The sequence below is a fragment of the Lissotriton vulgaris genome, chromosome 7 (assembly GCF_964263255.1).
Source record: "Lissotriton vulgaris chromosome 7, aLisVul1.2, whole genome shotgun sequence".
Lineage (NCBI taxonomy): Eukaryota > Metazoa > Chordata > Amphibia > Caudata > Salamandridae > Lissotriton > Lissotriton vulgaris.
The window spans coordinates 308412435-308429591 of NC_141695.1; the positions used below are offsets into that span (position 1 = coordinate 308412435).

Here is a 17157-nt window from a genome sequence, read left to right on the forward strand (position 1 = left end):
ATGAAACGCATGTCCTTAATCAAGAGACCTTGCTTATTATCGTCAACTCCTCCCGGTTATAGATACACATAAAAACCGAACAAGATTCCGCGAACACGCGGGCAGCGTGCTACATTCCTCTTTTCTACACGGTTCTACTAACTAAAATTTCGTCCTGACACGGACGTTGCGCACCATTCTGATACAATTTGGCATACTTTCTTTTGAAGCCCTGAAGATTCGCAGTAGGTTCCCTGCGATGAAACACGTGTTGGCATTAACAAAGGAACAATAAACCTATTACTTTACACCAAGAACTGAACATTTCTCTTTCTTTTACGGAACTCTTGTATCTGAACCTGGAGTAACTGATCCTTTACAGTCACTCTGAAAATGTGGATGTGTATTCACTGATCATCTTTCGCCACAAATGTCATTACTGTAAAGTGCTACACTATTGTATAGTGCAGGGGCATTGCTGTTCTAATGATTGATGTGTACACAGACCCTCAAATCTTTGGACCCCATTGCGATTACACCAACTGCACTAATAATAGCTGCACATCTGTTCAAAATCCTACAAGGCCATATCGTAACTCGATAGTCATACAAAACTATTTGACAAGGTACTACTGGTAATATTAACTCAGTGGGACGAGAGCAAAGAGATCACAGCAGAGGCCCAACATAGACTTGGACAGGGAATGGTATAACAATGCCTCCATCGATACATGATCCATTAGAAGCTGATAACACAAAAGAAGCAACTCTGAAGCTAAGCTTTGATAGACATTTAGAACCCCAGTCATAGAGAGCAAGATTAAAGTTATTCGGGTTAAATCAATCAAATAATATTTGTAAAGCGCTACTTATCACACCAAGGGGAGGGAAGTATTCAGACGCTGTGCTGCATGTCTCAGTCGAAGAGCTAGGTTTTGAGTCCCTTCCTGATGTGGTTGAGGGAAGGTGAGGTGCCCAGGTGGAGAGAGAGGGTGTTCCATACTTTGATGGCGAGGTGAGAGAACGAGCGTCCTCCGGTGCGGCTGCAGCAGATGCGAGTCGTCTGTGCGAGACTCACAAAATAGCATTGAAGTGTGTTATTGGTCTATAGTCAGCACCACTGCGAGAATGTTTATTGGTAGCAACAGAGTGGTGATGGAGCCAAAAAGGTGTGTGCCAACATTGTGTTTTGGCTATGGTTTTATTCAGTTTTTGCACCAATGATATAGGTGACACTTAGGAGGTGCTTTAACAGCTGGCGAGGGGCACCCCTAATGTGCCCAAACTATGGTTTGCAGATGATTGTGCTTATCAAAAAAATAGAAATCTCACTGCCCCACCCCAATGATCCCCTAAAGCTTTCCAGCAGCAGGTCAGTCTGGCCACTAGACGGGGAAAATCTAGATTATGGTGACAGGACAGGAGAAGTTACTCAAGAAGGTCTTACGGTTCAAAGTGGCCAGTGGAAATGGTAAAGAAATTGGATAAAAGGACATTAGATGTACAGTCCTGGCTGACTCATCTTGAGAAAGCTGGGATGGGAGTGAAGCAGTTGTCAGGGACATGCCTGTACTTTAACCGCAGATATGGCTGGACTGAAATAAAGGGATCCTTCTTGCAAAACGACAATTTGGGATTCAAATCAATAATAGTACTCAAGCGGGCTAATGTACTTATCCAAATGCTATTCTACTGATGCACCCATTGGCACTAAATTAAAAACTCAATTTGTAAACAATTCTGCAAAAGTAAGACCAGTTATTATGCAACTGTAGGAGAAAAGCTGCTTAATTCACGTTTAAAGAGTAGATAGCTCAAGATGTTATGAGCAATGACGACCAAAGGTTCATCCACTGTCTGGCTCACATAAAAATATTTTGGCTGGAGTGTCGTTCATGAATACCAATAAGATTCATCTTTAGGCTAAACTGACTACAGAAAAGTATATGGTTGGTTGCTGCTGTTATTTATCATGAAAGAGAAGACAGACAATATAATTCATGGCAAGGGGAGATGTTAACACATCTGCCCAGTTTGCAATTCTTCAACAACCTTTCCATCCTAGCAACTTGGGAGCTCTAGAGGAAAAACTTGCTTGCCCTCGGCTGAAGATCCTTGTGCTTTAAACTGCTTTCCTTCACCCGGAAGGTGCTCAATATTTATAATAAATAAAGAATACCCATGTATAAAAACCCTGGTTATAATAGGAGGTAGGGTTGTAATGGGCCTGATAAGGTAGATGTCAATCAAAAAAACCTATATTGGACTAGCCTGAAAAAGGGGTGTAGTTAGGCAGGTTTGATGGATTCAGAAGGTGCCTAAGCTTCTGATCAGAATAGGCGACGCATGGCAGTTTGGGGTGAACACTTTCTACTAAAACAGGACACTGCACATTCGCATATCAGAGCTCCTTTGTTAAGTGGCACAGGTAATAAAAAACATGCATTGGTAATGCATCGGTTTTGTCTATGTGATTGAATAATAAGCTGTTTTTTCTCCTTGACAAGTATCACAAGAGTAAAGAGGATTTGGCGAGGCCAGAGCTGCTGACTCGAGAGCTAGGGATCCCAGTTCAAGTCTCGGCGGCGCAACATCCTATGATTCTGGCCAAATCACTTCATCATTCCGAGTGATAATTTGCCCTTTATAAATCTGCTGTTAAGAGGAAAAAGCAGAAACAGGCAAACCTTTATGAAAAAATAGTTCCACCAAAGCGGATGTTAACAGTATTTCGCCTACGGAGAACTGATAAGAGAAGCAAGCGAGGAACAAGCATTGATAAATGCAGGGAAATATGCTACAACCAATAGAAATGGAGGAAAAGTAAGTAGCAAGCACAGGCACCAATAAAAAGCCAGGAAAGCGAGAGGCGTAAGTCCCTTTTAAGATTTATATTAAAAACAATAGATTTCACAAGCACAGCGCAAGCACTGTTCAGGTGAAACTTAAAAAAACAAAAGAATGGAGAGAGGTCCAAACTAATTAGTACTGAATTAGAGTAGTTCAATCATTAGACCCACTGCTATTTTTATGTATCTGAAGGTGACATGGCACCAGACACCAGCCATGCAAGATAGAACTATGCCTTTATGGCCAAGGGTAGACTGTAGACATAAGGCTGCTGACAATACTGCAGTGGTCAGAAAACAAGTCAATTTGTAAGAGAAGGGGACTCCGCCTGGCTTGGAGGCCATTCTCACTACCTTTAAAACAAGTTCTGTGGCCTGCAAAGAAAGGAATTCTATGCACAATTTCAGTTTAATTACTTCTATTAGTCCTCAACGTCTACCTAGCCCAAAGTAATTAGAGTAGCTGAAGCTGTGTACCTCCATGCCTTAGAAGAAAGCCCCTTCAGGTTATATAGACAAATCCACTATTGGCAAGAAAAAAAGTATTGAACGGATTTACGTTCATAGTAAAGTTGACATTTCATACTAAATGGACTACAGAACCAGAAGAAACTCCCTTAATTTGAGGCAGCAAATGGACACTTGTCTCCTACGACCATTGAGTGTAGGTGAATTTCCTTGCCTTCATAATAAGCAAAGGTATATTTTCTCACCAGCAGAATTCAAGGGACTGCCTATTAGCAGGTCTTTTGAGGTATGCCAGTGTGTGAGGAAGAACAGAAAATACAAGCTCACACACAAATCACATAAAACAGGAGTACAAAATCAATACAAGACCACATACAAAAAAATAGAACCAGGAAAAGCCACTAAATTGCCACGAGAAAAAGCCAAGGACGCACGGAGGGAAGATTAAATATCTCAAGTTCTTTACCTGCTGGTTGACAAAGGGGGGTGGAGATGTCAGCTGTGCCTCCGGGGCCTGCACCATGAGCTGACACGTCAGGTTGACCGATGCACAATCAGACGCTGGCCATTTAAAATAAAGACCTGGTTTGCCAGAGCCTGAACCAGCATGGAGGAGATTCAAGGAGGAGGGAGTCTGTAAGGAGATGCCATGAAGGAAATTACCCTATCACACACACATGTTTTGTAAACACAGAGAGACACATACCGGAGCAAGCACAGTCGCATAGAGACGAAGACATACCAGCATGCACACACATACATAGAGCACAGCAACGCACACAGAGTCTATCATATTCACGCAAGAAAGACAGCAGCATACTCAAAGGAACCCACAAACCTATCCAGTTAAGCAAGATTTAGCAATATACACACACAAAAAAATCTACGTGCACATTTATGCAAGGACTAGCCACAAACACACAGGGCACACGTGCTCGCCTATGCAAAAAAAGCAAGTGACATACAAACACACTGGAACTCATGTATGCCCAACTACGCAAGAAGGTGTCACAGTACATACAGTGACACGTTATTAGTGAAACTGTGTTACAAACATGCCCACTGATGCATACACACTGACGCATACATGGACACACCGCACAATGCTAAACACGGCTACACAAGCAAAATAAAATACACATTAAACACAAAAAATGCTGAAAATTAGAATTAAGCTATCAAACAGTAACGTACATATAGTAATTCCAATTGTGAGAGGAACTCCTGAGCCAGTATGCTTACCTTGGTGTGGAGTTTGGCAAGCTGTTTCTCATCCAGGTTGGTCTGCTTATAAACACGGGTCTTGTAACGGAACTGTAAGAAAAGACAACACCATTTAACTGCTGTGGCAAGCAAAGTTACTTACTGTTAGTGTTTCCCGAAATTATTTAATTTTTAAGCTTGAAGTGTATGGCAATTGCTCCGTTCATGGCCAACATACTGTATTCTAAGGGGTTATGGGTCAGGCTCCTTCAGCCATTCGCTTCTTTTGCTCAGGATCCTTCAGCCACTTACTTGGGACATTGTCAATCACATCTTATATCAGCCCATAACATGTATTTTAATCCCCAGTTTGGGTGTGTCCTACCAACTCCCCAAGAATGAATAGTGGAATATTACAAATCTGAAATCGGGTGGCGAACAACTGATTAGCGCTGGGCAGCATAAACTGAAAAAACGAACGATAAAAACTCGTTGCTCTATTATGGCGCATTTATTTTACATATTCTGTGGGCTGTATTACTAGCGGACTGATGATAAACATGGCAGCCATCTTGAAAAGTATTCTACATATTTTATTGTTTTACCACCACCTTTATAATCATACAGCGAGCTGCCTGGCAGCATAGGAAGCAAGTGGAGACAAAAGCATAAGAAAAAAGAGGCTGCTGAAAATAAAGCAACCATATTTTTTGTAACATTTATTTTTCAGATGATTTTGTCTGCACATTAGTAGAATAGGTTTGCCAATTGTTTGATGTACGCAAGCCTGATACCTATTGGCTTTTCCAATGCTTGTTAACTACGATGCTGCCTAGTTTCAGCAGTGCTTAAATTGAGCAGGTGGTTTCCGGGGCTAGGCACCAGCACTTAATTGTCAACCCCAGCACTTATAAGTCTGCCACATGGTGGCAGTGCTTGTCTCATTTAGAGACGAGCATATCAGGTTTTTTTTTTCAGTATAAATTAAAAAAATACTAAAACCGCCAAAGCAATTCCTAAAACGTTGGAGGCTTATGATAGTCAGAATTGTCACACTAGTAGGAGTGTGATGGTTACTAGTTGTGTTGCTGCAGTTGGCAGCTCTGGCAGTGGCAAGCAATGGGCGGTGCAGGTGGACGTAACCTCCTGATGAGAGCCCGACAATTATATTTGTACAAATTAAGCACTCGGGTTCAGCTCTCCACGTCTGGCTTTCCCTCCTAACTCCTAAATGGAGCTAGGCAAGTGGCATGCGTCAAGGTGTGCAGAATGTGGCTGTGGCGGCCTTTGTTATGCTCCTGGTGGTGTGGGGCATGGAAGATGGCTGCCTTCAACAAGGGACAGTCTGCAACAGCCGCAGCTATCGCTCGAGCCCTGTTGGAGTAGTGCATCCACATGCACCTTCCCAGCACGGGTGCAGCCCCAGGAGTTGCTCGTATCTCCAAGTCATAGCCTAGGCTCAGGTAGATCCAGAGTGCTGGCAACGGGGGATGGAGTCTGATTGGGTGAGCAATGCTCATGGGATGGTGTGGGTGATAGCAGCAAGAAATGAAGGACTCGTTAAGGACGTGGAGAGCTCTTCGAGGTTAAACCCTGTCTCCCGTTTTTGGTCAATTCAACTTGCCATTACTTCCCGCTGATTTTCTGCCCACCCATGGTCTCTGAAGCCCCTTACTCTGCCCCTTTGGATCTTTTTTTTTATACCAATACTTTATTATGTTTATAAGGCACAACTCAATATCAAACAGTATTGCCCCACGTAAGGGGTCCCAGTAGTGCAGCTGTAACCCACCACCCCATACCACCCCCTTAAATGCATATAGTCGAAGTGCACAGTCCGTGGTATGCCAGCTATTTCTCCCATCTCTTCTGGTGCTTCTTGAGGCATCCACAGGTTCCTCCAATTTTGCAGAACGGTTCATGCCTGACCTCCATTCCTTCAGTGGTGGAGCCTCCCTTGACTCCCAGTATTTGCACTTGTGGCTCCTCCAATGAGAAAGAGGAGTGTCGTCTCAATGCTTTTCAGCAGTGGAAAAAAGGAAAAACAAAATGATAATACCGCGTAGTTATTAGCATTTTATTTTTCTTTACTGAGGCAGTTTTGGCATTGGGGCGGGACTGGGCTGTCTCACAGCCAGCAAGGGGAGGAGTGATTCATGCACTTAAGTGCACATGACGGTTTGGCAGGTGGTCTTGGGCCGGCCAAACAGTCATGCGCACTTACTATGTTCTCCAACGGGCTGTAATGCACAGCCTGATTGGAGAACGTGCACAGGTTCCCAGTCGCCGTCAGAGCGCCAAACTACGGCGCTCAAACCAATCACGACGCTGCTGTTATGTTGACAGCAGAGTCATGATTGGCTATGGGGAGCCTGGGTGCTTCCTAAGGAGAGATGACGCTGGAGGAGACACGGTGACCCTCCAGAGCAGGATTTTTATTTTTTATTTTCACATCCTACAACTGCCTCTCGCCACCCCGTTCTGTACCAGCCGCCGCTAAGTATATGGCTATATTTCTCTTACCTAATACATGTCCAAACCCATCAGAATGTGCTCTCCCCTCAACACTCCCAGCTTGTCCGCAAGGCCAAGCATCGCAACTCTGGGGAAGGTCTCCAAATTCATACCAAACACTGCAGACAGGGACCAGAATATGGATTTGCAACAAAAATTAACCTGACTGATCTTGAACAACAACACTCATCTTCAAGACACTCGAGGAGTTTGTAACACTTTTTCAAAAACTTCCTCCAAGGCAAGGCCCACTGCCACTAGCCCATGTGTCCACTTGTTCAATTTCAAAGCAAAAAATATCAATACATCACACAAAAGGAAATCTTTCCTACAGAATTCGTGAAAAAATGTGAGAAAAGAAAGAAAGAACCTCATGGTAGTAAAACTAATTGGGGTTTGCTGGTTGGTACTCATGAGCACACCCACTTATCATCGGTTGCTTTCTTCCCGTAAAGGAAAAGTGTGTGTTTCATCATAGAGTTCTCAGAAGTGAGAAAAGGAAAAAGAGAAACAGTGAAAAAGCAAATATATAAATGCACTGTCAAGGCTTGTGTCACTGTGAGAAAAGAAATGCAATTCTCAATGTTTAAAATGAGGTGCAACTCACTAGCTGGGCGTAACTTTATTCGGTGCAGTGAACGTCCTCAATTAAAAAAATTGTTTATATTAAACCATTTTCAAAAGCAGAAAGCCAACATGTTTAGTTGCCGCCAATTTACGCAACTTCAGCAGGGCTGCCCAGGTAACCAGTATTCACCTCACTTGAGACTCACAACGGACCTCTGGTTGTATGACATTAAAAAGGAAGAACGTGCCACGGGTAAATACACTCAAGCACTCATGGGTTGTCTTGCAACTGCTCTGAGAAATGCATATTTACCGAGTGGTTGCGATCGTCCCTCATACCTGTAACCAACTCCTCAGGGACCACGCGTCAGTCGGTCACGTGTCCCAATGGTGAACGCAATCATCAACCTAACCTACAAATGTGCACCACTTAGTCAAGTAAAATATTATTTATTTCCATTGTCATTGTTCATGCTGTCTTCGATGAACTTTCGCTGGCTGTCACAAAACTGCAAATATTTCTTCTAGATAACTGTGACCTAATCGTTAATATAGCGCACTGTTGTTTATAAATCTAGTTTATTCTAGCTTCACTGAATGACATAGAAGGGGCAGAATAATTATTCATGGAGTGTGTTATAATGCTAAGGTGCTAAGGCATTATGATATTTTATAAATCTGTGCTCTGATTTGCTGATGAATTTATGCATTGGCTCACACTACAGTGATTCTGCAGTCCATTGATTCTATGGCAGGACCAGAGGCTTCAGATTATGCCATTCTTTCTATCGCTTTATTTTCCATAGCAGCAAGAAAAGCCTAAACAAACTACTTTTCCCATGAACATTTGGGAAAAAAACAAAATCGAACATGAGTCCTATCACAGTGTCCATGCACCGGCAGCTCCCATCATGCTCTGCTGCCGCTTCCTCTTCCTCTTTCTTCGCTGCTCAGTAGCAAGTTAAGTCGGTTTTTTCTTCTCTCCTGGGTTTGTGGGTTCTGTAGCTTGAGTGCTTTGTCCCTTGGTCAGGCGCTTGTTGTGTTTTTCCCTCTCACAGATTCCCTTTCGATCGCGGGACGCTTTTGCGCTCCTCACGCGATGCCCAGTAGTGCGCGGTGCGGTTATCTCGCCGCTAGGGGTCAGTGTCTCGGCTGCTGCAGGACCGCCGTCAGACGCTTTCTGGAGCGTTCTGGCGCGGTTTTTCACCAGCGTGTAGCCTGTACCCGGCCACCCGGTTCTGACACCCTAGGGGTCGCAATTTAGGTTTTCCCTTTGTTTCATTGACGCCCTGTTTGGGTTGTATTGAGAATTTGAACACCCTACGGGGTCATAATTGCGCCGGTGTTCGGCGTGGGAACGCTTCACCGGGTAGCGCCCCTGAAATTTGAGGGCTGTAGCGTTCCCAGGGGCTAGTCCCCTTAATTGTGTGCCTTTGGCCACCCATATCCCTGGGAACCCCCAGACTATAGAGTGCCCTTAGGGACAATTCCACTCCCCTTGCCAGACCTCTCTGCCCTTTGGAGCCTAATTTAACTCACTATGCAGAGGGAGTCAGACCAGTATACAGAAGAGGAACCTCTGAATTACGTCCCTCTGGACGATGACTTCTACCAAGCGGTCGACGACTCGATCTATAGGGCTGTAGACCAAGCAATGGTACCCCTTGAACAACGGCTCTCGGCGCGGTTGGATGAGGCGTACGCTAAGCTCGCCCCTCTTATTCCTGCGCTTGCACCGGCCTCTGGCCTGGATACGTCCCCACCTCCCCCTCCCCCTAAGAACCTTGTACGGAGGGGGTTGACCCTACGGCTTTCGCGAGGGTGAAGAGTGCCTTTCTGGCTTTGGAGGGGTCCCAGTCCCCTCAAGTTCTTCCAGGGGAGGTACCGCCTCCTACACCCCTGTACTATGTCTCCAGAGCCGCAGCAGGACGATGACTCCCCGGACTCGGAGGAGGAGGCATGTTCCTCCAGGTCATAGCTGCCATCTCAACCGTCCACCTCCGCGGGTCCGTCGAACATGTTGGATCCGGACGATATAGTCCACCCCAGATCGTCCGAATGGGTCCCATGTGATAAAGTGGCCCAGTATGTCGCGAATCGCCTCATGAGGCCGGTGGATAAGGATGCCCGTAGCCGCCTTCGGGCGGAGTGCCCTCGGCCCTCCTTAGAGGGTAAAGTAGCCATGACTCCAGACCCGAAGATGGCTACCTTCCTGGCGAAATTCGTCAAAGATCCCCGGAAGGGGATAGACAGGTCCTGGCATACGTGCCAGGACAAGCTACTTGATGCTGTGGGCCGCATGACTAAAATTCTGGACATGGCGGAGGAAGCCAAGGTATCGGGGGACGTGATTTCCCCGGAGGTTCTGTCAAATTGTGCCCAGCGTGCCATCATATTTCTGGGCAATGCAAACTGTGCCCTCTCTACGGAGAGGAGGCAATCTCTCTTAATAAAAGTAGACCCCAAGTTGGGTGACCTCGCCTCATCCGAGGCTGGCGCTGTGGCCCAGGGTGGGTTGTTTGGTGACCCATTTATCAAGGAGCTCGGGAAATTCGTAGCGACTTTCACTTCCTTAGACCGGGCTCAGTCCAACATAAAGAAGGTCTTCGCTCCTCGTGTTTTTGATAAGGCCAGACGAGGCAGGGGCCGCTCGTTCGGTCGAGGCGCCAGCTCAGACAGAGGACAAGGCTCCGGACGCGGGCAGTTTCAAGACAATGCCCGTTTCAACAACTTCTACCCCTACCAGAGGGCAGAAGTTCAGAGGACGTGGTGGTCAGAGAGGCCAACAACAGGGCGGTGGACGAGGTGAGTGTGCTACCTTCTGCGAGCTTGCGAGTAGGGGGGCGACTAGCGCAGTTCTTCCCAGCGTGGGCCTCCCTTACCAGCGATGCCTGGGTGCTGCAGACGGTGCAGGGCTTCCTGTTGGAGTTCCATGGCCGTCCGGGTCAGCTTCAGCGTCCTCACCCCATTACCTTTTCCCAGCGCGATGCGGCTTTGGTGAGCGAAGAGGTCGCTGCCCTCCTCCAAAAAGGAGCGATTTGTTGCGCTTGCGAACACCCCTCCAGTTTCCTAAACAACCTCTTCTTAGTGGACAAGGTCGACGGGGGCCAGCGCCCGGTAATCAATTTGAGAGACTTCAACGAATGGCTGGTGTACCGCCATTTCAAGATGGAGGAGATTCACCTCTTACGGGATGTGTTACGCCCGTCCGATTGGATGGTCAGGCTCGACTTAAAAGACGCTTACTTAGCGGTCCCGATCTGCCCTCCACACCGTCATTTCCTCCAGTTCAAGTGGGACGATCAGGTTTACGAGTTCACCACACTACCTTTCGGACTTTCTTTAGCGCTGTGGTACTTCACAAAGGTGTTGCGAACGGCGGTGGAGGCCTTACGGGCTCGAGGTGTCAGAATGATCGTGTATTTGGACGACATGCTGTTCATGGACCAGTGCCCGAGACACCTGCGGTCTCAGTTGCAGTCCGCGGTCAACCTTCTTCAAGGTTTGGGTTTTGTAATCAACGAGAAGAAGTTCCTTCTGGTTCCCGTCCAGTGTGCGACCTTTCTTGGTTTCAACATAGATTTGGTGTCTTCGACTTTGAGTCTACCCACCAGGAAGATGTCAAAGATCAGGCACGAATTGCGCCAGACTCTGGCGAAACCATTGATATCTTTACGTCACCTGGTGCGGTTGGTGGGCCTGTTGTCGTCTTCGATTCAGGCGAGCTTTCCAGGTCCCCTCCACTATCGGGCCATGCAACGCTTGAAAGCGTACCACCTCAGGAAAGGGCTGACATACTCTCAGCTAATTCCTTTGTCAGACGACGTGAGAGACGAGATGGAATGGTGGCTCACGCACATGGAGGCTTGGAATGGCCGTGCGATTTTTGGCTCAGCTCCCGACATCGTGATAGAGTCGGACGCCAGTCGTTCAGGCTGGGGAGCCAGGTGCGGGGATTTCTCCACAGGTGGTGCCTGGTCCGCTTTCAAGCAATCTTTACATATCAACTGCTTGGAGTTACTACGGCAATGTGCTTCTCCTAGGTACATCCAAAAAGAATATTAGGAGACTGCAGGTCCTCCAAAACTCGGCGGCTCGTCTAGTTCTTAGACTACCGAGAAGAGCTGCCTCTAAACCTTCCCTAGCAACTTTACACTGGTTGCCTATTAGAAAAAGAATTCTATTCAAAGCGCTCCTCATGTGCTATAGGATTATCTCGCACAAAGCACCGTCTTACCTGACAGATCTTGCCGTTCCCTATGAGCCTAATCGAACTCTTCGATCTAGGGGAACTGGCCTTCTCAAGATACCCCGAATTAAAAAAGCTAGAATGGTAGGTCGCTCCTTCCGTGCTCTGGCAGCCAACAAATGGAACGCTCTGCCCTCCTATATTAGGTTAGCGGACACTGAATCCATATTCAGAAAACTTTTGAAGACCCACCTATTCTCCCTTTAGCTCTTATTGTCCTCCCCTGCACTCTGACACTTTTCCACAGCGCGGGGACACGCCGGGAGGCGTCACCAGGCGCTTTATAAACCCCTTTATTAGTATTATATATTATTATTACTAGCGGGCTCCTTCGCGGTGCAGTGTTGGACCAAAGACAGAGTGCAGTCCTGCGTCCTTCTCAGGATGGACAACGTGTCGGCGGTCCGTTATATCAACCATCTGGGTGGCACCAGATCCAAAATGCTGGCGGACTTCGCCAGAGATTTTTGGCATTTTTGCCTGGACCATCAGGTGTCGGTCACGGCTGAGTATTGCTGGGGCGTCAGAACGAGGTGGCCGACTGGCACTCCCAGAACATCCTAGATGCCAGCGTTTGGAAGCTGGATCCTCTTCTGTTCTCCAGGCTATCGGACCAGTGGGGTCCCTTCTCAGTGGGCCTTTTTGCGTCCCGCCTGGATCATCAACTCCCGAGATACTTCAGTTGGCGCCCCGATCCAGCAGCGGAGGCGACGGATGCGTTCCTCCAGGACTGGTCGAACGAGCAGGGGTATGCGTTTCCCCCATTCTCGATGATAACGCGCGTGTCAGCGTTGCTACGTCGCCAGTTGGCACAGGTGTTGATGATCACTCCATGGTGGAGGTCTCAAGTTTGGTTTCCAGTTCTTCTGAAACTTTCCTGAGATTCTCCAATCCTACTCCCCCACTCTCCTCACATTCTCCTCAATCCAGAAGGAGCTCTCCACAGGTTGGTCCAAGAGGGCTCTCTGCGGCTGATGGCATGGATGCTCTCAGGCGTCGTTGGACGCTCCCGGGCCTTTCGGGAAAGGCAGAAGACTTGCTTTCCAAAGCCTGGGCTGACAGCACGACCAAGCGATACAGATCTGCATGGCATAGATGGAGTCGTTGGTGTGTGCGACGGAATTTTGATCCCGTGGGGGCAGCTGTAGTCCATGTCCTAAATTTCTTAGCGGAACTGGCTCAGGAGGGACAGGCCTACCGGTCCATCAATACCTTCCGATCTGCGATTTCAGCAGGGCACGACTTGGTGCAGGGTTCACCGGTTGGGGAACATCCTTTGGTTTGTAGACTCCTGAGAGGTATTCGCCTTTCATTGCCGCCCGAACCTCGGTACTCCGTCCTGTGGAATGTGAACAGAGTGTTGAATTTGTTCCTTTCTTGGCAACCGAACAGGTTCCTGTCTCGTAAGGAGTTGACTGCTAAGTTAGCTATGTTGTTGTGCCTGGTACCTTGCAGACGGGTCTTGGATGTGCGGGCTCTTGCTATCACGGCCAGTGTTTTTTCTCCGGATGGAGTTTCTTTCACTGTCAGTAGACGGACTAAGACCCTTACTAGGGTTATTTCCTACCCTGCATTTCAGGACTCCCCCAAACTGTGTGTTGTGCATTGCCTCCGTGCATATGAGGATATGACTGATGATACTCGCCCTCCGGATGAAAGACAACTTCTCATTGCCCTACGGAAACTGTACAAGGCTTTTACTTCGCCAACGATCGCCCGTTGGGTGCGTTGGGTAATGTAGGAGGCGGGGATTGATACCAAACCATTTGGTGCTCACTCAGCGAGAGGAGCTATGGCCACAAAAGCTTATGCCCTCGGGGCTCGCCTGGAGGATTTGATGAGAGGGGCCGATTGGTCCTCGGACTCCACATTCAAGAGGTTCTATTTCAAGCCAGTTTTAGAAGTAGCTCGGCTGGTTGTCGATAAGCTTTGAACTGGCATAATCCGAAGCCTCCGGTCCTGCCATAGAATGAGAATTTGCCTAGCCTTAGTGCTGGTAAGTTCCAATTCTATTAAGGACTCGGAGGCGAGGATATCCCCCCCCCAAGAGACTTCCTGGAAGTGGACCCTCCCCGTATGCAATGTAAGTAAACCTTTTTTATGATGCTCTAATTGCTGATTTGCTGTTGCTCTTCATTTGAATGATGACGTTCTGTTAGAACGGGCTAGATCTGATGGTGTGTTCTTTTACAGGGGCTGAAGGTTCTAAACAGGATGCGTGATTGGACCGGTATATGGGCTTCGCGCGAAGAAAGAGGAAGAGGAAACGACAGCAGAGCATGATGGGAGCTGCCGGTGCATGGACACTGTAATAGGACTCATGTTCTATTTTGTTTGTTTATGTTTTTCTTGCTGCTGTGGAAAATAAAGCGATAGAAAGAATGGCATAATCCTCGCCTCTGAGTCCTTAATAGAACTGGAACTTACCAGCACTAAGGCTAGGCAAATTCTCATTCTTCTGCGAAAACGATGTATAAAAACCCTCGATTGTTAGGTTTTAGGGTGAGCCAGAGACTTTCCTCTGCCACTGCGGATGCTGTCAGTTTCTCTCCCGATTTTGCTGCCCACTTGGGACTTAGACAAAATTTTGATTTTGCACTTCTCGGTATAGCCCTGTTTACAGAGAGCCTTCATGGCACTGACTCTAAATCAAAGCAAACAAGGAGATGATGGGCGGAGCACTGAAACTTTTCAGACACTCCCCACCAGTCACAGATCTGGGTTGAATCCATCATCGTTCTTTAGCTCACTTTGCCACCCCAGTTCAGACACAGCTATAGCAAATCATTCTTGACTCTGTGCCTTATGGGAACAGTCCAGCCCGAACTGCTAAGCCAGGTCTTCCATGAACCGGAAAAAAGCATCCTGGGACCGAGCAAGGGACCCACGTCTGGAAATACCCAGCGCTCCGTCCATCATCTCCTTGTGTTTGCTTTGTTTGTCTTATGTTGGCAGGGTATGCCCAGACGTGGGTCCCTTTCTCACTTTGCCACTATATTGAAGCTAGCCTGGCTGATGAGGGCTGTTAGCCCGAAACCGGTCCCAGGATGCTTGTTTCTGGTCCAGGGAAGGCATGGCTTGGCAGTTCGGGCTTGGCTGTTCCCATGAGGCACAGGGTCAAGACTGATTTGCATATAGCTGTGTCTGAAATGGGGTGGTGAAGTGAGCTAAAGAACGATGATGAATTCAACCCAGATCTGTGACTGGGGGTAAGTGTCTGAAAAGTTTCAGCGCTTCGTCCATCATCTCCTTGTGTTTGCTTTGTTCACCCTAAATTGGCAGGGTATGCCCGGACATGGGTCCCTTGCTCACTTTGCCACTGGATTCAAGCTAGCGTGGCTTATGAGGGCTGTTAGCCCGAAACCAGTCCCAAGATGCTTGTTTACGGTCCAGGGAAGACATGGCTTGGCAGTTCGGCCTGGACTGTCCCCATGAGGCATAGGCTCAAGACTGATTTGCATATAGCTGTGTCTGAACTGGGGTGGAGAAGTGAACTAAAGAACGATGAAGGATTCAACCCAAATCTGTGACTGGGGGTTAGTGTCTGAAAAGTTTCAGGGCTCCGTCCATCATCTCCTTGTGTTTGCACTGACTCTGGATCAACATCTTTTTCAAAAATTTACCTCACTCTTCTCACTCTTGCCTTCACCCTGCTCATCTCGCTCCCAAGGCAGACTGGCTGTCCTGAGCATCGGACGTTTCCCAGGAGGCTGGAAGGATGAGGGGCTGGTTTTGTTACTAGGGGGCGTTTTTGTAACAACTGAACAGCTTAGGCAAGTGGCATAGCTTGGTTAGTAAAGCTGGGGGCGGGGGGGGGGGTTTGTGAGCAATAACATTTCCAACAATCATGCTGACAATTCAACTTAACTCTTATATGAGGGGCAGTCCATGAGAGTAGCTTAAGGGCCACAGGAAAGGAGTGATGATTGCGAGGGGTACTCAAAACACAGTATTTTGTCAAATACCCATGTTTTAAGACCTTTCAAAAAAGAAGAGTGAGTGTTTTTGTCTGACTGAGTTTATAAAAATCCCATGTGAAATCCGACAGACACCTTACCAAACCCGACTGAAAGCTCCTGTACCCAACTATTTACTAAATGATACATTTATTAGGGGGATGTAACACCCCAAACAGGCCCCCTGAAGCTCCCAGTCCACTTGAATCCACCTCGTATTTCCAAGCTTCATCTAGCTTTCTCCTTTTCCTTAACCTTCTTCCCTCTCCTTTTATGTATCTGCCATAGTTTCCTTGCTTCCTTTCCATCTTTGGTGTTTCAAATTATTCTCTAATACCTTACAATCGCTTTTTCAGTGTCACTCCCACTTTCTCTCTGCCTCTCTCTCCTACTGTCCCTCTTTCAATCTCCATCTTTGCGTCCCTTCATCTTTTTCCCTCTCGAGACCGCTCTCCCAGTGTCCTCATTTCTCTGTCTTCTGTCTTTTGCTTTCACTTCTGACAATCTCTCTCATGTGTTTCTCACCTAGTCTCTGTCTCTCTCTTCCTCACTATCAGTTCACACCCCATGCCTCTCTTTGACTCCCTCTCTTGCTATATTTCACTCAGTACTTTTTTCGCCATCTACTTTTTCATATTTGCATTCCTCTTGGTCTCCTCCCTCAGAAAGCCCTCATTAGCCAGCCTACATTTTCCTCCAATTTCTTATGTCTTGCCTCGTAGGAATGAACACTTATTCCCTACCCTTTCCCAATCACGCTGGTCCTGAGGCATCAATTGCCAGCATGCATGAGTGTTCTAGCAGTTAGGACATGTCTGCGTGTGCTGATTCCCAATGATAAACTTGACAGAGGAAATAATAGCATTAAATTGGTTAGTTGAAAGCTCGGTGTCTTGCCCTTGACCCCTCAAAAGCTCAGTTCTCAGGCTTAGGAAATCTGACAAGGTGAAGAACTATCCAATGAAGTGTTGAGGATCATGGTCTATTGCCGTCTGTGGTCAAGTCAAATTATGCCTACCTCCAAGTAGGGAACACCTTTCTCAAAGGACTGCGGGTACTCTCGGAGAAGACGTTCCTCATCCAGAAACTTGGCATCCCGTCCATTTGTGGCTGGCTGGAAAAGGCCATAATTCAGGACATCCTTCAGGCTTTCATTCAAGGTGCACAAAATCTGCTGTTTCGCCACCCAGATAGTGGCATCTGGGTTGAACCGTAGGCATTTCTAGAAAAGAAAACCAACAGATCCAAGAATGAAAACTAGAACCCATCATGGTCCGCCAGTCTTTCCCTCACTCCCAACAAAGGTCTCACTATTTCATACATTCATATCCAGTTGATCTGTCTACACATCGGGTTTAATGATGGCCAAAAA

General features: G+C 47.1%; 1 protein-coding gene across 1 annotated transcript in view; it reads right to left on the reverse strand.

Moving 5' to 3' along the window:
* The window catches only part of SHANK1 (SH3 and multiple ankyrin repeat domains 1), a 1619594-nt gene that overhangs the window by 1393585 nt on the left and 208852 nt on the right, over nt 1–17157 (reverse strand). The window contains exons 2-3 of the mRNA XM_086930109.1: nt 16804–17007; nt 4539–4610 (exon numbers count right to left, since the gene is read on the reverse strand). Coding sequence (XP_086786235.1) covers nt 4539–4610; nt 16804–17007 — 276 coding nt within the window. The remainder of the gene's footprint in view (nt 1–4538; nt 4611–16803; nt 17008–17157) is intronic.